Genomic DNA, 21,666 nt, shown 5'->3' with positions numbered 1-21,666 from the left:
CGTGTTTGAGTCTATCACCTGTAATTGGAAGGTCCCGTCCAGACCTCTAACCACAACATGAAGTGGGCAAACAGAGACGGGAGTACAGAACTGTAATGGTGTCGCTGTACACAATGGGCCTGAAACCTGCACTGTTTTACCCTGCTGCCCTTCCGATCGTTAAAGCAGATGGGACACGCGTAGCGCTCGGCTCTGTAGCCGAGACCAAGAAGTTTATTCAGAGCTTGAAGGACTCTTCTTAAAGGTGGTTTTTGAAGCCTATGGGACACAATACTAGTGCATTTTTCTCACTGGTAAATCCTTGTTATTTTTGTGAGTCAAACATTTAACTTTCCTCAGGTATTTGTGTTGTTTTTATATGTTAATATTACTGCACTCGTTCACTGTGCACTTTTCAAATTTTATTTTTGACTTGACCGGTTAATATCTGGGTGTTTGTTTTTCCTTTATAAATTACTTGCTGGGCGGGACACAGAATTTTATTTAGGTTGTTAGCATAGAAGTGAATCAGTTAGTTACGAAAAGTGTGCTGTTCGTTCTAGCAGCTATTTTCACTGGGTTGTTTTGGGAAGGGGGGTTTTACTGTCATTAATGAAGAAGCATTTTTATTTCTTCTTTTTTTGTCCAACCAGAACATTCCTGTTTACACAACTTGTCACCTCAATTTAAGTAATTTATCTCTGCTCTCTTTAATTAGTGTAACATGCCGAATAACGTAAAAAATTGTGACCTAATGTCAAAGGCCTGAACTATCCTGCGAAAAGAAAAAAGGTAAACCTGAAGAATCTGGGCGCAGGAATCGCTTTTCTTCAAGAAACACATCTGAGGAAGCTTGATAGCGTGTGGTTGAAGTGCGGCTGGGTGGGGGCAGCTCTTCAACTCAGCTTTTCAAGGTAAAGCCAGGGGGTTGCAGTATTCATAAACAAAAGCACAAATTTCTCCCCATCAATAATTACAGTGGATACCAATGGCTGTTATGTAATGGTAACTGGCAAACTAAATACAATTACAATACATACAATACATACATACAAATACAATACATTTGGCAAATGTCTATACCCCTAATAGACGACCCGCTTTTTTTCTTCTCGTATTTTTAGACTGTGCCCGAACCTAAATTCAAATTTGCTTATGGGAGGGGATTTTAATGTGTCTGGACCCTGGACTGGACAGGTCATCTGCTAAGCCAGGTTATACAACATCCAAATTGGTTTCTTTATGTCAAATCCTTTCTTTTAGACTATGGTTGCCTGGATCTTTGGCTTTTTTTTTTTTTTTTTTTTTTTAAAACACCCACAAGATAGACCGTATTCCTTTTTCTCCCATGAAAGAAAGTGACTTCTGAGGGTCCATTTCTGGGGTAGACAGAGACCAGGGATGTGTTTATGCCAATTCTGCTTTCATCACATTTTTATGATGAATGAAGAAAATCAGTGGTTACCAAAGTAGAGAAGCTTGAATATGTCATTCAAAGCGCATATTAAACAAATATGTATGACTGCTTTTTTGCATTTACGCAATATCTCTAAAATCAGAAAGGTCTTGTCTCAGAGTGATGCTGAAAAACTAATTCATGCATTTATTTCCTCTAGGCTGGACTATTGTAATTCATTATTATCAGGTTGTCCTAAAAGTTCCCTAAAAAGCCTTCAGTTAATTCAAAATGCTGCAGCTAGAGTACTGACGGGGACTAGAAGGAGAGAGCATATCTCACCCATATTGGCCTCTCTTCATTGGCTTCCTGTTAATTCTAGAATAGAATTTAAAATTCTTCTTCTTACTTATAAGGTTTTGAATAATCAGGTCCCATCTTATCTTAGGGACCTCGTAGTACCATATCACCCCAATAGAGCGCTTCGCTCTCAGACTGCAGGCTTACTTGTAGTTCCTAGGGTTTGTAAGAGTAGAATGGGAGGCAGAGCCTTCAGCTTTCAGGCTCCTCTCCTGTGGAACCAGCTCCCAATTCAGATCAGGGAGACAGACACCCTCTCTACTTTTAAGATTAGCCTTAAAACTTTCCTTTTTGCTAAAGCTTATAGTTCGGGCTGGATCAGGTGACCCTGAACCATCCCTTAGTTATGCTGCTATAGACGTAGACTGCTGGGGGGTTCCCATGATGCACTGTTTCTTTCTCTTTTTGCTCTGTATGCACCACTCTGCATTAATCATTAGTGATCGATCTCTGCTCCCCTCCACAGCATGTCTTTTTTCCTGGTTCTCTCTCTCAGCCCCAACCAGTCCCAGCAGAAGACTGCCCTCCCTGAGCCTGGTTCTGATGGAGGTTTCTTCCTGTTAAAAGGGAGTTTTCCTTCCCACTGTAGCCAAGTGCTTGCTCACAGGGGGTAGTTTTGACCGTTGGGGTTTTACATAATTATTGTATGGCCTTGCCTTACAATATAAAGCGCCTTGGGGCAACTGTTGTTGTGATTTGGCGCTATATAAAAAAATTGATTGATTGATTAATTGATTGAATCTTCGACTGGACTGGGTTGCTTGACGTGAGGACATTTTGCTTCAAATCACAGAAGCTTCCTCAGCTAAAATTCCTTGCTCTGGTAGTCTGACTTCTGTCTTGACTCTTCAAGAGTAGAGTCTCTACAAGAGTCAAGACAGAAGTCAGACTACCAGAGCAAGGAATTTTAGCTGAGAAAGCTTCTGTGATTTGAAACGAAACGTCCTCACGTCAAGCAACCCAGTCCAGTCGAAGATTCAAGCTTCTCTACTATGGAAACCACCTGGACAACTGAGAGCCTACACAGAAACAGTGGTTACCAAAATCTTCCTAATCAACACGTAAAATAGTATTTCCTAAAACTGCACAACTTCTTTACCACAGCAAAATAAATAGTCCAAGCAATATATGGATACACCCACCACTAACTGCAATAGTTTCTGTGTTTTAGTTTCTTCTATGGGGTCTCTGAAATGACACACTAAAAGTCAACAAAAATCTATCAACATGAAGAATGTTTTCAGCCATCATGTAAAAATTCTGGCAATATCATGAACCTGCCTCCTGCTGTGACAGCATACTAGTTGGAGATGACACCCCCCTTTGCTGGTGCCCCTTTGTTATGATGGAAAGAACACACCTCACAATCTATATTTCATACCACAGCCATCCAATCCAAAAGGATCCCCAGAGCATGGAACATTAAATCAATGTGGACCAACCTTGGCAAATCTGTGTGACAGCATCCCATTCATACATGCTATCATGGGATGTGATACCACTTCCAGACATCATGTAAATGGAAAATATACAGCTCTGACTAGAATAAAACATGACACCTTCACCCAACAAGCACAAATTTTTGTCCAAAGACAGTATCATCATTGCTGCAAAAATAGCAGTTGTGTCACTGTGCAAGGGTTTAGATGGAGAAACAATAGATGATAGATGAGTAGATGAGTTAAACCTTTCCTCATATGCATGGGAAGCATAATAGCACTGCCGAAACGGCAAGCTAAAATGTGCAATGTCATTGGTTACTTTTTCTACAACAACGAACTTTCAGCCAATCAGAATCTGGGTAATAAAGTCACTGAAAGTACCCGCTCACACTGATGAAGACCTAGTCGAAACGCGTCTGTGCTCCTGATCCTGTCGTCTTGCCGTGAGTCATTAAAACTTTTATTAAGAAGGACACTTGAGTGTTGCTGGCTATATTTTTATATCGACTTAGTTTTTGAGCCCTGCACCTCCACTCCTGGTCCCTGTGAGTGCTGTTTTTTTTCTCAGCTTTTCCTTAGTCTGGGTCTCATTAACATAAGATCACTCACCTCAAAATCAATGTTGATTAATGATCTAATTACTGATCATCACTTAGATATGATTGGGTTATGTGAAACTTGGCTTAAACCTACAGCTGTCCTCTTAAATGAGGCCTGCCCACCAGCATATACATTAATCACCTCCCTCGTGATGCGAAGCAAGGCGGGAATGTTGCTCTTATTTATAAATCTAGGTTTAGCTTATTAGCTGTGGGGGTCACAAATATAATTCGTTTGAGCGGCTAATTCTCCGCTCTGCTCAGGATATTACGCATTGTCAAGGTCAGAAGAACAAAAATCAGCCGTATTACTTTGTTACTGTATATATGCCTCCTGGCCCATTTTCTGAATTTGGTGCGTTCATCTCTAACTTGTCAACTAGTGCAGATAACATTCTGATCATTGGTGACTTTAACGTTCATTTAAGTAAGCCTTCTGATCCCCTCTGCAAATCATTTATGGAAATTGTGGATGCATTAGGATTTCGGCAATGCATTCGGGACTGAATGAAAACTGTTTATTTCGAACATTTGATACAACAACAATTACAAGATAGATCAGTAAAGACAACAACAAAAAAGTTCCTACTGTGTACCCAACATGTCCGAAAAGGGGTAGGGTGAAGCATCAGCTTATTTATCCCTACCCCTTCTTCCCCACAACCAGTAATACCCTTTGCCACATATACACATAAATTCCTACACACCTAAACCGATATCAATATATATATATATATATATATATATATATATATATATATATATATATATATATATATATATATATATATATATATACATATATATACACATACATATACACATCAACATACATACACATATACACACATATATACACACAAACATAAATATACACCTACACATACCTACTTACATACAAAATACTATATATTTACAAGCCGAAGCAAAAAACAAAAACACCCTAACCCTCATTACCCTTCCTCCTCCCTATACCCAGAAAAAACATATTTTTGTACCGCTGTTTGAACTGGTTCATGCTTGGACATTGCTTGAGCCCACTCCCAATCTGTTCCACATCCTCACCCCACAGACAGAAATACAGAAAACCTTTTAATGTTGTTCGTGCCCACTGATGCTTTAAATTAAATTTCCCCCTCAGACTGTAATCCCCTGATCTGTTTAAAAAACATATTTTTAATATTTGCTGGAAGTAAATTGTTTATTGCTTTATACACAATTTGTACTGTTTGAAAATGAACCAAGTCTGTGAATTTTAAGAATTGGATGGTAAAAATAGGGATTTGTATGATCTCTATAGCCAGTATTATGAATCATTCTTATAGCTCTTTTCTGCATTACTGATAGTGATTGTGTTGTACCTTTATAAGTATTACCCCATACCTCTGCACAGTACTGTAAATATGGTAAAACCAGTGAGCAGTAAAGAATGCGGAGTGAGTTGTGGTCCAGAATATGTTTCGCTTGTTTAGAACTGAAATGCTTCTTGACAGTTTACTTTGTATATGTTTTATATGAGTCTTCCAGTTTTATCTTATCATCTATTATCACCCCAGAAACTTATTTTCATGTACCCTTTCAATATCTACCCCCTCGACTTGTAACTGAACCTGTATGTCTGTATTACAATAGCCAAATAACATGTATTTTGTTTTACTAGTTAATGATAATTTATTTCTGTCAACCATATTTTCAATTTTCCCATTTCTATACTGATCCTCCTCAGTAACTCCTGCAAATCCCCCCCTGAACAAAAAATGCTTGTGTCATCTGCAAATAATACTAATTTTAATATTTTGGAAACATTGACAATATCATTTATATAAATTAGAAACAGTTTTGGACCCAATACTGACCCCTGTGGGACGCCACAAGCATTGTCCAAGCATGATGATGTATATTCCCCAACTTCACAAACTGTTTCTGTTACTTAAGTAGCTTCTCACCCAGTGCAACACCAACCCCCTAATCCCATACTGTTCAAGTTTATTGATTAATATGTCATGATAATTGTATCAAAAGCCTTTTTAGGGTCTATAAATATTCCAACTGAATGTAATTTTGTGGTCTATGGTGTTTGTAATCTCCTCAACTGATTCTATTAATGCAAGTGATGTTGAACTATGTGCTCTGAATCCATATTGACTATCAGTAAGTAATTTATGTTTATTTATGAATTTGTCTAATCTATTATTGAATAACTTTTCTAATAATTGGAAATTGTGGAAGCAAAGAAACAGGTCTATAATTTGTGAAGTGGTGTCTATCCCCAGTCTTATACAGCGGCACAACCTTAGCTATTTTCATTTGATTGGGAAATTACGGTTGAAATGATAAGTACAGATGTATGTTAATGGTTCTACAATCCATCAATGACCTGTTTTACCACCACCATATCAATTTCATTTAAATCGGTAGATGTTTTCTATTTACAATTATTCACAATGTCTATAATTTCATTTCCATCACTGCTGTGAGGAACATGAACAGGGATTTCTTTCTATGAGATTATTATCCCAATCCTCAGGTTGGGAATCGGGAATTTTTTCTGCCAAGCTTGGTCCAATATTTACAAAAAATATTTTAAACCGTTGACTACCTCATCCTTATTTTCCTCTCTTGACATATTATCAATGAATACTGAGGGTAACTCTGTTTTTTATTACCATTTTTGATAATGCTATTTAATATATCCCATATTCCTTTAATATTGTTTTTGTTATTATATAATATGTTACTATAATATTCCTTCCTACATACCCGTATAATATTAGTTAATCTATTTTTGTATTTCTTATATCTATTTTCTGCCTCTTTAGTCTTTAGTTTTATGAATTCTCTATACAGTGTATTTTTCTTATTACATGCATTTCGTAACCCTTTCGTCATCCATGGTCGAGTTTGGATTTTTTGTTTTCTGTAGTCTTGTTTAATTGGACAATTTTTATCATATAATGATGTAAATATTTGTAAAAAAGTTTCATATGCACTATCAACATCACTTTCACTGTATACCTTTTCCCAGTTTTGCTCCTGTAAATCCTTCTTTAGTGTGTTCATGTTTTCCTCTGTCCGCACTCGCCTGTATTTTATTTTCTCCTCTGGCTGATTCCGCCGATGGTTTCTATTATAAACGATGAAAACTGGTAGATGATCACTAATGTCATTGATTAATAATCCACTCACAGTGTTATTCTCAATATCATTGCTGAATATATTATCAATTAAGGTGGCACTATGGGATGTAATTCTGCTTGGCCTGGTGATTTTTGGATATAAACTCATACTGTACATTATACTGATAAATTCATCTGTTATTTTATGCTTATTTGGATTGAGCAGATCAATATTTAAGTCACCACAAATGAACACAGTTTTTTGATTAGTTTTTGAGAACATTTTTCCCATACAGTCAGTGAATGTTTCAATACTAGATCCTGGTGCTCTATATATACAGCTGACTAATACATTTTTGCTTTTTTCTTCACATATTTCAATAGTTATACATTCTAATAAGTTATCAATCACAGTTGTCATATTGTCTACTATTTTATAATCCATGTTCTTATCCACATACACAGCCACTCCTCCTCCACTCTTATTTTTTCTGTTTACACAATTAAATTCATATCCATCCAGTTCAAAATCCATTCCTTTATCTTCATTGATCCATGTTTCTGATATAGCAATTATGTTAAATATTTTTTTAAACTGACTTAAATATTCTTTAATGTTGTTAAAGTTTGCATATAGACTTCTGCTGTTGAAATGGATTATTGATAATTTGTTATCCGTTCTAATGATCCGATTAAACTGTTCATCTGTATAATAGCAACAACTGTCATTGATATTTGAGAAAAAATTATTGTCCGGGTCTATATCGTGCTCCAAGTCCAGTACATTGTGGTCTGTGTATTTAAATGTTCTCAGTTCTACTTTTCCATGATCAGCAATCCTTTGAGTTATATCCTTCTTGTCTCCAGATGTAGATGAATAGGTAGTAGATGAATAGGTTCCTCTGGTCTGTGTCATGGTGTTGTGATGTGTTTGTGTCCTCATACCTTATTGGTCATATTTGTCCAGATCCTCACTTTAAGAAACACTATTGTTCATATTTGTCCAGCTCCTCGATGTTCCTTATTGCCATGACTTTTGCTTGTTCTGGTGATCCGTTCAGTTTGATGAATATTTTACAGTTTGAAGTCCATGTGTGCTGGATTTTTCCCTGTTTCTTCAAGAAGCGTGCTTTCCTGGCGATGTCGGCATTCCGTTTGGTGAGATGTTCATTGATGAATACGTTTGTCCCTTTCAGTTTTCTTCCTTGTTTTAACAGTGCTGTTTTGTGTTTTCTGTTGATGAATCTCATGATGACGGTTCGTTTATCACCGTCATTTCTCCGGGGCAGAGGGTGGCACGCTTCAATGTTATTTAAATCCATTTCTCTACCTTTAGATAGGAGGAAATCAGCAACCTGTTTTTCCACAGAGCTGACCTCCTGTTCACTGGGCTCCCCTCCGCTCTCATCTGTTACCGCCCGTGCGTAGGACCGTGGTTTGATGTGAAGACCTGTGATGATGACGTCGTTAATTCTGGTGTACTGCTCCAATTCAGCCACTCTATTTTCCAGCTGCACCAGATGCCGGTCTTTCTCGGCATTCTGGAGCCGTAATGCCTTCACCTCCTCCACCAGATCCATGATTGATTTCTGTTGCTGCTTCACAACAGAAATCTCCTCTGATAAAAAGTCCAGAGATTTTTTAATATCGTCACCTTCCTCCGCTGTCAGAACCTTCTTAGGCCCCATGGTCGGCTTATGGACTGGACGCACATTAGTGGAAATACCCTGGATATGGTTCTCGCACGTGGTATTGCTGTCAAGAATATTGACGTCATGCCTCTTACATCAGTGGTCTCTGATCACTCATTAAGTTCACAGTTTCGCTGCTGTGTTTAGTGGAACAACAACCTTATATATCACTACGGTGATGCGTCAACTCCTCAACTAAGACTGAACTCGAAGATAGACTGCCTGATGTCTTAGCTTCACATCTGGCAAATACCCAGTCAGTAGACAGACTTGTGGATAGTTTAAACTCAGTCCTCAAAACTGCACTTGACATAATTGCGCCACCTGTGTTAAAACTGCGCTCCCCAAAACACAGTCACCTTGGTTCAATGATTACCTGCATGACCTCAAGCAAAAGGCTCGAGGTCTCAAACAGAAATGGCGTAGTTCAAAATTAGAAGTATTCCACCTTGCGTGGCATGATGCCATCTTAGACTATAAGCATGCATTACTGGCTACAAAGAGGTTCCACAGGGGTCTGTCTTAGGCCCCCTGATTTTCTCCCTTTATATAGCACCCCTTGGGCACATATTGCGGCGTTCTGGGACTACCTCTCACTGCTATGCTGATGATACTCAGTTATACATGCCGATAACTGCTGGTAATCTCATTCACTTAAAATCCTTCAAAGATTGCCTTGCATCAGTGAGAAGCTGGATGTCTATTCTGATAAGACTGAAATGATGGTTCTTGGTCCAGTGAGACATCAGCATCAATTTGACCAGTTAATGCTTAGCCTAGGCTCATGTGTCATATGTCACACTGGCAAAGAGAGGAACTTAGGGGTAATTTTTGTTCCTACATTGTCCTTTGACCTCCACATTAGAAATATTACAAGGACTGCTTTCTTCCACCTGCAAAATATAGCGAAGATTCCTCCCATCCTGACTATGGCTGATGCTGAGACCCTGATCCATGCATTACTGGCTACAAAGAGGACCTATTATTCTGATTTGATCAACAAAAACAAGCATAACTCAAAGTTCTTGTTCGACACGGTGGCAACACATTCATGGAAAACCACCTGTAGTTCGCTCTCCTTTTACAGCGCAAGATTTCCTAGATTACTTTGAGAAGAAAATAGAAGACATTAGGTTAAACATATCCCAGCATGCCTCAACCCAGCCACTACACCCCTGAGACCCTGATCCATGCGTTTATCTCTTCTAGATTGGACTGCTGCAATGTTCCATTTTCTGGTTTACAGCAGTCCACATTAGGGCTCTCCAATTGGTTCAAAATGCTGCAGCCAGACTTTTGACACAAAGCAGAAAGTTTGACCACATGACACCCATTTTGGCATCCCTTCACTGGCTTCCTGTCCCAGTGAGATCAGATTTTAACGCTCTGCTACTAGTCTATAAAATTGTTCATGGACTGGCACCTCCCTACCTAGCTGACCTAATTAAATCTTACGTATCCGCCCGAGCTTTGCGTTCTCAGGATGCAGGACTACTTTGTGTCCCCAGGGTGAATAAGAAGTCTGCGGGTCATAGAGCTTTCTCTTATCGTGCCCCTGTTCTGTGGAATGATCTCCCGCATCAATAAAACAGTCAGATTCTGTAGAGATTTTCAATTCCAACCTTAAGACGCACTTATTTTCCCTTTCGTATGACTAGCACAATGGCATAGTATAGTTATGTGCTTTTTATTCGGAAATGGAGCGTACCGCGGCCTCAACTTTACCTAAATTCTGGGTCTTTTAGTGAAGCTTAGGGCTAGTGGCCGGCAATCACCTTAGTATCCTGTTTTTCTTGTTGTTTAATGCCGGCAAATTATACTGTATTTCTTGTCTTTCTGATGCCTGATTCTGTTTTTTCTCTCTGTTAAAGGTGCAGCTCCATCCAGAGACAGGTGTGGTATTTGTGCTAAAAACCCTCCTGTCCTGTGCACCAACAGTATTTCTTGTATATTTGTTTTGTGAATTGTTCTGTAATTTGTGTCTGTAGCATGGCCCAAGCAGAGGATCACCCCTTTGAGTATGGTCTGCTTGAGGTTTCTTCCTCAGAGGGAGTTTTTCCTTACCACTGTTGCTCTGGGGGTTAGTAAGGTTAGACCTTACTTGTGTGAAGCGCCTTGAGGCAACTCTGTTGTGATTTGGCACTATATAAATGAAAATAAATAAAAAAAAAAAATTGAAACTGTGTGTGTTGGCCTGTGGGGTTTTCCTGGTGACTGGCATAAGTAGTTGGGGTACAAACTCACACTTTGTGATTTAGGAATTTATTATGGGGCAACAATTTTTAAGCATACATTAGAAGTATGCACTGTGTTCATGGTGTTTAAAACTTTGGGGAAGCCTCACAGAATAAACTAAAGTTTCAACTACATGGACTTTTGGTTTATTCTGTCAGGCCCATTTACTCAGCTACATATTCACCCAGGCAGACAGATAATGAGTACTACAGTACCTGAAATGCAAGAAGTAGTGACAACTGATTGAACATTAATTTATATTGAAACATAAGGGCTCGAAATAGTACGTGCATGAGCTAGTATGTGCACGTATTATTCTAGCGGTGCATGTAATTTTATACTGCACTTGCACTGGTGCAAGTAACTTTATCCAAGTTTTATCAACTATAAGCACCAGTAAAATGAACCAATAAAGGAATAAATAAGGAAAAAACAATTTCCAGTGTGTTGTCTTCGTCTTCCCTGCGTTTTATGACTCTCACACATGGAGCAAGATGCTGTGCTGTGCTTGTTGTGTTCATATGAACAAAGAAAAGAAAAAAAAAAAACTGGCTGGCTGCGGTTCCTCTCTCTGTCTCCCCCTCAAACTCTGTCATCATTGTGTTATAAACCAGTCACCATTTGTTTTATACACATCTGTGTAGTTAATAAAATTATCTTCACGGACGATTAGTTGGCGTGTGCACGTGGAAAAAAAAAATAAAACTGGCTGGCTGCGGTTCCTTTACGGAACCCGGGGAGAGGTCACTTAAAGTGATTTTTTTTTTTCTGGCCATAATTTGTGCGCACGTTTTCCTTTAATTGAGCTCACGAATTCATAAAACGTGCTCTCAAGTTAATAAAACGTGTGCACGTTTTCCTGGCCGTGATAATTCGTGCTCACGTTTTCCTTACGTTCAAAATGAACTCCATAATATGACCTAAACTGTCATCCTGACGACAGGGAGACGCGTCGCCCTCAGCATCCTTTTTAATGTGCTTAAACTCCAGATGATGCCATGCTGGGTTGCTGGAGTTCTCTGTATGTCCTTGTGCGCCCAAACCATGATAATACACCCTGACCACATCCATTTCTAATGGGGAAATGTATTACTGGCTCCTGGTTTGTTGGCTAATAGCCAACATTTATGTGTCAAGACAATATTGAGTGCACGTTTTACAAATTGTGGCCACGTTTAAGTAGATCGTCCCTTTGTTTTACTCAAACAATGCTTAAAACGTGTGCACAATATAATAAAACGAGCGCACATTGGGCCTCATGTATCAACGTTGCGTACGGCGATATTTGAGCGTATATGAGGTGTACGCCAAAACGGCTGCGCTACTTGGCATTTATCAATGTGGTCATTGGCGTACGCTGCGCTGAAAATATACACCAGATCGAGAAGTGGCATAAATATACACCAAAATGAACCAGCGCTGGAATCCACATAAAAATGAAGATGATCAACATGATAAACAGTGCCATTATACAAATCAATGCATATGTTACATAAATAACACTTTCCTGATTATACTACATAATAATCAATACAAATCCCACTGTTGCGGGATTGTTATGGAGCACGATCCGTGGTGCTGACAGGAAGGAAAGCGCTGCTTGCCTTTTTCTCTAGACATCGCGCTTGGAGCCAGAGCAGCGCTGAGCTTAACTTCATGTGGTGTGATCATTTTAGACAATGAAATTGATAACAACTGTAGTTTCGTCATTCCCTTAATTCGCCCGTGCTGCAACCAGGTTTTGTCGACTCCATACGGTTTTCACAATAAAATAAATACAGAAATACATTTAAAAAATAAAGAAATCTGACAGATTAGGCGTGTCTTATTAATTGAGTGAGCAAATATCCACATGTCAAGAATTATTGACGTGAAAAGAGAATACAGTGGTCCCTCGCTATAACGCTGTTCACCTGTTGTGGCCTCGGAGTCTCGGAGTATTTAGTCCAATTTTGCATGCCTTTTTTCTTTTTTTTTTTACAGTGTTCTGTGTTCTGCGTATCTGTTTATAAGAATCTTGTTGCCCAGAAGAGAAAACAGCGCCAACAACTACTCATAACTGTGTTTGTCACACGGAAACAAACACCTGCTGCAGCGAGATGTGAGTGGGAAAAGGTGCGGCGTCAGGACGCAGAGGCCCGATCTGTGAAATACTGGTGAGTCACTATTAATAATTTCTTATGTGTCCGACCTCGTTCGTTGATCGTTAAAATTAATTCGTTAGTTCTAAATGCCATCATAATTATTTATAGGAAAATGTTCTACTTTTATTTCTCAAACAAATGTTTGGGCCTGAAAACAGTTTGGTATTATTTTCCTACTAAGGTTTGAACTTTGAGAGTGTTTACACACGAAAGAAAAGTGAGAAAATGTTCATGCCTGATTGAGAAAGTGTATAAACTGTGTAGTGAGGGGTTTTACAGCTTTGAAACGTCTATAATAATTGTAATAAATAACGCTGACTATGTCGCGGTTTCGCGTATTACGGGCTATTTTTTAGAACGTAACTCCAGCGATTAATGAGGGACCACTGTAACACTTTATTGATTATATACTACAAAACAATTGATACGACAGCTGCTTTTGACGCTCTATTGGCACGCGTCGTGATTGGTGAAGTTCTTTTTCATTACCGTCTTCCATGTCGTAAAATGAGGGTGTGTCTGAAGCGGAGTCTGAATATTTAAGGGTGTGTTTATTATAATTACGATCGTTTCCACCCGCCGCATTTATCAAGATCACGTCAGGCGTACGCCAGAAATGGGCAGGTGCGCACTGCTTGATACATGTCACGGCGACTTTGGTGTATTTCAAGTTTACGTCGTAAATTTACGCCACAAGTGCGCAACATTGATACATGAGGCCCATTGTCTCCACATGCAAAACATTTTGCGATGACACTTCCAGGGCTCCATAGTTTCTCGCTCTCTCTCCCCTGAAACTCTGTCATAATTGTGTTATAAACCAGTCACCATTTGTTTTATTATACATCTGTGTAGTTAATAAATAAAATAATCTTCACGGACGATTCATTCGCGCATGCACGTTAAAAAAAAATAAATAAATAAATAAAAAAATAAAAATAAAAAAAATCTGTCGCTGCTGCTCTCCCCACAAACTATCCCCAGAGAGGAAGAGTCTGACACATCAGAGGAGGAGTTTTAAGGTTGAAATAAGACTGACTTTTGGTTGTGCAAGTAACTTTTTTTGGTGCAAGTAATTTTTTTGTTACTAGCACCAGTGCAAGTAGGTTAAAAAAAAAATGTATTTCTACCCCTGTTGTTTGTTTGTTTTTTTTTGTTTTTTTGGCAAAGGTTCTTTCACATCATAGCAGAGCACTCACTGCCAATGACCGTGGCCCCAGTCATAATCAGTTGGCCAAAGACAAAAAGGCTCTTGGCTGTTTGTCAATGCACCAGACCAATGCATCATACAAAATGCAATATGGACTTAAAAAGATCATACTAGAAACGACACTAAATAACATCCAACAGTGTCCATTTTCACTAAACATTACGAGAGCACCTTTTCTGTCGAAATGGGGACAGATGTGGTGGAGCATATTAGCTTATTGGAGGTGACCAAGGCTGATTCAGAGATGCTCTTCTGTGAACTTTACGATCTCTTCAAACGATGTGACGTCCTTTGGAGAACCTGATCGCCATTCTTATGGATCCATGTGCTGTCATGCGTGGACCAAAGTCAGGTTTAGAGAAAAGGATTTGTGATGAGAGGATGCCTCACAAGCTGGATATTGATGGAGACATTTGCCAACATGTGCATAACGCAACCAAGCAGTTCTGCAGTCCTTTTGACAGATGGGCAGAGAAGTTGTTTAATGACATCCACAATGACTTCAAGTGGTCTGCTGATCTGAGAGAAATCTTGTAAGATATGTGAGCTGATTGGATTGAAGTTCACTATGCCAGAACGTTTCAACTATCACAGGTATAGCAGCTGTTTTATCAGGCCTTCATTCCCAAGGACCCGAAGTCTGCAGACCAGCCTGTGATGTTGGCCATCTTCAGAAGGTGTAATGTTTGTAAACAGGTCAGAGATAAGGTCAAGGAGCTGCTTCAGTCAATGGATGGAAAGAACAGAAAGAAGACGATCCTAGAGAAAGTCCTGTACCAAGCCAAAAAAAAAAAAAAACACCTGCTGATCATGACCTTTAATCAGTCAGCCCAGCCAGTGATGAAACAAAAGAGCCACTGGTTCACAAGCTGCACAACAAACAGGAGAAACTATTTTAGAGAGTTCTTGGCCTGTGTCATGAAACAAGAAAATATTATTGGGAAATCAGCTCGGCGGCTGGAGGAATTAAACCTGGCAGAGGACAATGGATAGTTCTTGAAACAGCCTGTTTTGTGGTAATGGTGTGAGGCAGATTGTGAAGGATAGTCATAGAGGACAAAACCAAGCATAAAGTGTGGACAATATCTGCAGAAAAAGCTGACACTGCAGAACATCACTCTTAAGTCAATGCCTGCAATAGACTCAGAAGCTCGTGGGCATCATGTCAGGCACTGAAGGAATTAAGGATGGTTTTTCCCAAACAGTGGTGCCCCAACAAGTAGTGGATGCTTATAAGCCCAACAATTCCAGGGCAATGCTTCTCTACCAGCTCATGATGTTCGCATAGACAAGTTTTGGGCAAAAGTAAGATAAGATAAGCCTTTATTCATCCCTCAATGGGGAAATTTCAGTGTTACATCGCAGCATAGAACAGCAGGAATAGAAGGGCATGCAATAAAACAGACAAGTACCTCTAAAAAAAAAAAAAAAAAAAAAAACAAGAACTAAAAAAAGCACCGAGTGCCGGGTAACGCTAAGGCTACCATTGTTCAGTTCAATGCTGCACTGCCGGGATGATATACACTGTCAGGATGCAAAAGTGATCAGATAAAGTGACTTCAGCGTGAAATGTACGCTAAGTTTCTCTGATACAACCCCTGGCAAAAATTATGTAATCACTGGCCTCGGAGGATGTTCATTCAGTTGTTTAATTTTGTAGGAAAAAAAAAAAACAGATCACCGACATGACACAAAACTAAAGTCATTTCAAATGGCAACTTTCTGGCTTTAAGAAACAGTATAAGAAATCAGGAAAAATAATTGTGGCAGTCAGTAACGGTTACTTTTTTAGACCAAGCAGAGGGAAAAAATATGGAATCACTCAATTCTGAGGAAAAATTATGGAATCATGAAAAACAAAAGAACGCTCCAACACATCACTAGTATTTTGTTGCACCACCTCTGGCTTTTATAACAGCTTGCAGTCTCTGAGGCATGGACTTAATCAGTGACAAACAGTACTCTTCATCAATCTGGCTCCAACTTGCTCTGATTGCTGTTGTCAAATCAGCTTTGCAGGTTGGAGCCTTGTCATGGACCATTTTCTTCAACTTCCACCAAAGATTTTCAATTGGATTAAGATCCGGACTATTTGCAGGCCATGACATTGACCCTATGTGTCTTTTTGCAAGGAATGTTTTCACAGTTTTTGCTCTATGGCAAGATGCATTATCATCTTGAAAAATGATTTCAATTGATGGGATAAGAAAAGTGTCCAAAATATCAACGTAAACTTGTGCATTTATTGATGATGTAATGACAGCCATCTCCCCAGTGCCTTTACCTGATGTGCAGCCCCATATCATCAATGACTGTGGAAATTTACATGTTCTCTTCAGACAGTCATCTTTATAAATCTCAATGGAACGGCACCAAACAAAAGTTCCAGCATCATCACCTTGCCCAATGCAGATTCGAGATTCATCACTGAATATGACTTTCATCCAGCCATCCACGATTGCTTTTCCTTAGCCCACTGTATCCTTGTTTTTTTCTGTTTAGGTGTTAATGATGGCTTTCGTTTAGCTTTTCTGTATATAAATCCCATTTCCTTTAGGCGGTTTCTTACAGTTCGGTCACAGACGTTGACTCCAGTTTCCTCCCATTCGTTCCTCATTTGTTTTGTTGTGCATTTTAGTTTTGGGGATGAAAATTTACAGGGCGATTCCATAATTTATTCCTCAGAATTGAGTGAGTCCATATTTTTTTTCCCTCTGCTTGGTCTAAAAAAGTAACCGTTACTGACTGCCACAATTATTTTCCTGATTTCTTATAGTGTTTCCTAAAGCCAGAGTGTTGCCATTTGAAATGACTTTAGTTTTGTGTCATGTCTGTGATCTACTTTTTTTCTACAAAATTAAACAACTGAATGAACATCCTCCGAGGCCGGTGATTCCATAATTATTGCCAGGGGTTGTATTTACAATATGGACAGGTTAAAATATAGTAGGTAAAGTGACTTAAGTTTGCAACATAAGTTAAATTATTGCACCTAATAAATACAGCAGGTAATGACATGATTATTGTCCTGGTTGCTATGGTTACCACAGTACTAGCATTGTTCATTGTATAGTCTGACAGCAGCCGGAAGAAATGATCTGCAGAATCTCTCCCTCACACAGCGAGGGTAGATGAGTCTGTCACTGAAACTGCTCTCCAGAGCAGACAGAACGTCCAGCAGGGGGTGACACTCGTGGTCCAGCATAGATGTAAGTTTAGCCAGGACCCTCCTGTCCCCCACCTCCTGCACAGAGTCCAGAGGACAAAGCAGGATTTCCTGATGATCTTATCCAGCCTTTTCCTGTCCTTCTCTGTGATGCTGCTGCTCCAGCAGACCACACCGTACAGGATGGCTGAAGCCACCACATAGTCATAGAAGGTCCTCAGGAGTGGCCCCCTCACTCCAAAAGACCTCAGCCTCCTCAGGAGGTAGAGACGGCTCTGACCCTTCCTGCAAAGTGCATCCGTGTTGTGAGTCCAGTCCAGTTTGTTGTTCAGATGAACACCCAGGTACTTATAAGAGTCCACTCTCTCAATGTCCTTTCCCTGGATGTTCACTGGGGAGTGTAGTGGGGCGGCATCTGAAGTCCACCACCATCTCCTTTGTCTTCCCCGCGTTGATGAGCAGGTGGTTCCTCTGACACCAGTCCACAAAGTCCTGCATTAGTCCTCTGTACTCCGCGTCATCGTCGTCCATAATAAGTCCAATGAGGGCGGAGTCATCGGAGAACTTCTGCAGGACAGCTGTCTGTGTTGTGTCTGAAGTCTGCAGTGTAAAGAGTGAAGAGGAAGGGCGCGAGGACCGTCCCCTGGGGGGCCCCCGCACTGCAGGTCAGGAGGTCAGACAAGCAGTTCTTGGTCCTCACAAACTGGGGCTGGTTTGTGAGGTAGTCCAGGACCCACTCAGCCAGATCCTCGTCCACTCCTGCAATCACCAGCTTGTCCCTCAGGAGCCGCGGCTGGATGGTGTTGAAAGCGCTGGAGAAGTCAAAGAAAAGAATCCTCATAGCGCTGCCGGGCCTCTCCAGGTGGGACAGCGAGCGAGGTGACACATGACGAGGCGCTCTAGGGTCTTCATCAGGTGGGATGTAAGTGCCACTGGCCTGAAGCTGTTGAGGTCCTTGGTGTGCAGTGTTTTGGGCACTGGACCACACACTGCACCACAAAAGTGATGCGGCGAGAGAAATATACAGTCTTGTGCAGAGTCATCCAGGCAGCACTAAGCATTTTCCATGGTCCTCATGTGAAATCCTCATTGAATACTACGGGTGACGTGACTGACTGTAAATCTTGCTAGATGAAAGTTGAAACCGACAGTGCCATACAAATTGTAAAAAAATGGCTGAAATAAAAAAAAAAAAAAAAAAACTCCTATCAAAACTTTCAATAGAAAGACTCATGATCCAGTGGACGCCAATCTGTGCAAGAATAGGAAGGCGGCTGCATGTCACTACAAGAAAGATTTGGAAGCAAAAAGGCAGGCACAGGAGGAGAAGAGGAGACAGCTAGAAATCAGAGAAGCAGTGGGCAGTAAGACTCAGGTAAAATCACAAGCTAATGAAGCAGGAAAAGCAGCCAGAGCTAGATTCAAGCTAAAGCAAAAGAGGTAAGCCCATGAGCATCTCCTTAGTGAGTTGGCCCAAAAAAGGAAAACACAAGTCATAGTATATGTATGGAACCCTAAATAACTTAAAGACTGAAACAAGGAAACTCATATTGTATTAAGGTCATATCTGAGAAGAACTTTAATATCTTTAAATTGACATATTCCTTTCATCATAATGGACAACTGGGACAAAAAGAGGTAGAAAAGTGACATTTTGTTGGTCAGTGGTTTCCATGATGGCCGTGGTTCCATCCAAGTTTTCATATTAAAAGTGCCTATTTGAATATAAAAATTCAGCATGGTACATGTACTATATGATTTGGATTTCATTTTATAACCAAAAAACAAAAACAAAGTTTCAGAAGTCTGAAAAATAGGATTTGTTGTTTGTTTTTACCAATCATGACATAATTATTTTGTCAGTGTTTTGTATTGATGTGTTTTGTTTAACTTCAACAGTTTTGCTTACTATGGTAACCAGGAAAATAAGTCATGTTTTTTTTTCCTGAAATGTTTAGTCCAACAACAGACCCAAGGACTAATTTAACAGTGTTTCATACTACACAAGTGGGAACAGCTGAAATCCACGTAGTTTTACATAAATTACCAACAAGTTACAGAATGCCAGACATAAGCTACGATGGATGCAGCTAATGGAAATATAAATAAAGTCACTGTTCTATACAACAAATACTGTTGTTTTGATATGCTTTAACTTCTTTAAATTTTAAAAGCGATAAATGATTATGCATGAAGTTCCAGTATATTTCAGAGCTCATTGCAGGTTAAGGAAAGACACCTGAAGAATAGTTATGGTAAGTATAGTTATATCTGATCAATGCTATGGTATTTATACTAAGTACATATGCTAGAGCATGAGGCAGGTATCACTGAAAGAAGGTCTACATAGACAGGTTCTTTTGTTTACAGTAAGGTTTCCACATACCTCAACATACAAAAAATATAAAATGGAAATTCATGAAATACCTCTAAAATGCTCCAAACCTGTGAGTTTCAATGGCCCCCACCACGGGCACTGCCCCGGGACCTGCTGGGGGCCTACAGCATCAACCAGACTCCTGCCCATTTTCAGAGGTTTTTCTTCTTTGCCCATTCTCATCTCTGGATCAAGGTATTTACCATATTTTCTAAACTATAAGTTGCACTAGAGTACAAGTCGCATATGTCGAAAATATATCATGAAGATTATACACGTCGTAGAGATTGCAGACATATTTGAAACATATGTAACATATATATTTAATGATAAAAAAAAGATATTGGGTATCATGTTTCTTCTGAAAGCGTAGCAAACCATAATGTTTGTATGCCATTAAACCCTTATTTTTTTTAATCTTGTGGCCGTATTATTTTTGTATATATATGTCACTTTGGAATATCAGTCACAGGACCTCCTGAACTAGTAAAAAAAAAAACAAACAAACTGGAGTCCAGAAAATACATGCATTTCTGCTGACAATGTTGACTTTAATTATTAAGCCAACTCATAAGATGTTATCTCCAAATTTGCGTAATTACCTGTTTTTCCTTTCTTCCACTGATGGCATCCAAGTCCAGAAACATGTCCAGGTCAGAGCCTAGCTTTCCAAAACCATTCACTGACGAACCAAATGGTTTAATGGTGCATTCTGGAAAATACGCAGCAGCAATGTCCTTAAGCAGGGAGCAAACCAAGTAACGCAGACAGGTGTTCTCCTCAGTTATCTGGTAGGCTTGTGTCAGGGAGGTCATCTGTTGGTCTATCTAAGTGGGAATGAAACAAGTTACATTTAAGCATCTGCAGTTAAACATCTAAATATTAATTGTCATATGCATATAATAAAAAGAATACATGGTCAGCCATAACATTATGACCACCTGCCTAATATTGTGAAGGACAGCCTTAACCAGTGGAGGCTTGGATTCAACTGATCAAGGTGCAGGAGGTGATGGTCTAATGATTAAGCAGGGAGCTTGAGACCAGAAGATCCTCGGTTCCAACCCGTCAGACCAGAAAAATTACTAGGGGCCCTTAGCCAAGGTCGTTAATCCCCCCACTTGCTGCCAAAGTGCACTTGAGCACCTTGCATGGGAGCACACCGACATCAGTGTGTGGATGAATTGGTGAATGTGAGGGATCATTGTGTAAAGCTCTTTGAGCTTCTGATTCAGATGAGGAAAAAGCACTACGTAAATGCAGTCCATTTACCATGGACTCTGAGACTGTTCAATTGGATCCAGTATGACCTTTTTCAACACATTAGGCTACAGGAGCTTTTTTGTTGAATTTGACCACATGGGCCAGCCTGAGAGAATCTATTAAATGAGCTAACATACAGTTAGAGAATGAAGTTAATAAGCTAACACAGTTTTCTGTAAGTCAGTCATTTTCAAATCTCTCTAGAGATGCTCAAGGACATTCACAGAGTTGTCCTGAAGTCACTCCTTTGATATCTTGTCTGTGTGCTTAGGGTCATTGTCCTGCTGAAAGATTAACCTTCGCACCAGTCTGAGGTCAAGAGCACGCTGGAGCAGGTTTTCATCCAGGATGTCTCTGTACATTGCTGCATTAATTTTTGCCTCAATCCTGACTAGTCTCCCAGTTCCTGCCACTGAAAAACATCCCCCCAGCATGATGCTGCCACCACCATGCTTCACTGTAGGGATGGTGCCTGGTTTCCTCCAAACATGACATCCCACACAGACCAGAGAATTTTGTTTCTCATGGTCTGAGAGTCCTTCAGGTGCCTTTTGGCAAACTCCAGGTGGGCTGCCATGTGCCTTTTACTAAGGAGTGGCTTATGTCTGGCCACTCTACCATACAGGTCTGATTGGTGGATTGCTGCAGAGATGGCTGTCCTTCTGGAAGGTTTTTCTCTCTCCACAGA

General features: G+C 39.9%; 1 protein-coding gene across 1 annotated transcript in view; it reads right to left on the bottom strand.

The window, feature by feature from the left end:
• mtpap (mitochondrial poly(A) polymerase) overlaps window positions 1-21,666 on the bottom strand; it is a 100,016-nt gene that overhangs the window by 62,825 nt on the left and 15,525 nt on the right. The window contains exon 4 of the mRNA XM_034172433.1: window positions 20,318-20,542. Within this exon, the coding sequence (XP_034028324.1) occupies window positions 20,318-20,542 (225 nt within the window). The remainder of the gene's footprint in view (window positions 1-20,317; window positions 20,543-21,666) is intronic.

This window comes from Thalassophryne amazonica, chromosome 1 (genome assembly GCF_902500255.1).
Source record: "Thalassophryne amazonica chromosome 1, fThaAma1.1, whole genome shotgun sequence".
Taxonomy (NCBI): domain Eukaryota; kingdom Metazoa; phylum Chordata; class Actinopteri; order Batrachoidiformes; family Batrachoididae; genus Thalassophryne; species Thalassophryne amazonica.
Note: the sequence above shows the minus strand (reverse complement) of the source record. Positions and strands in the feature narration are given on the sequence as shown.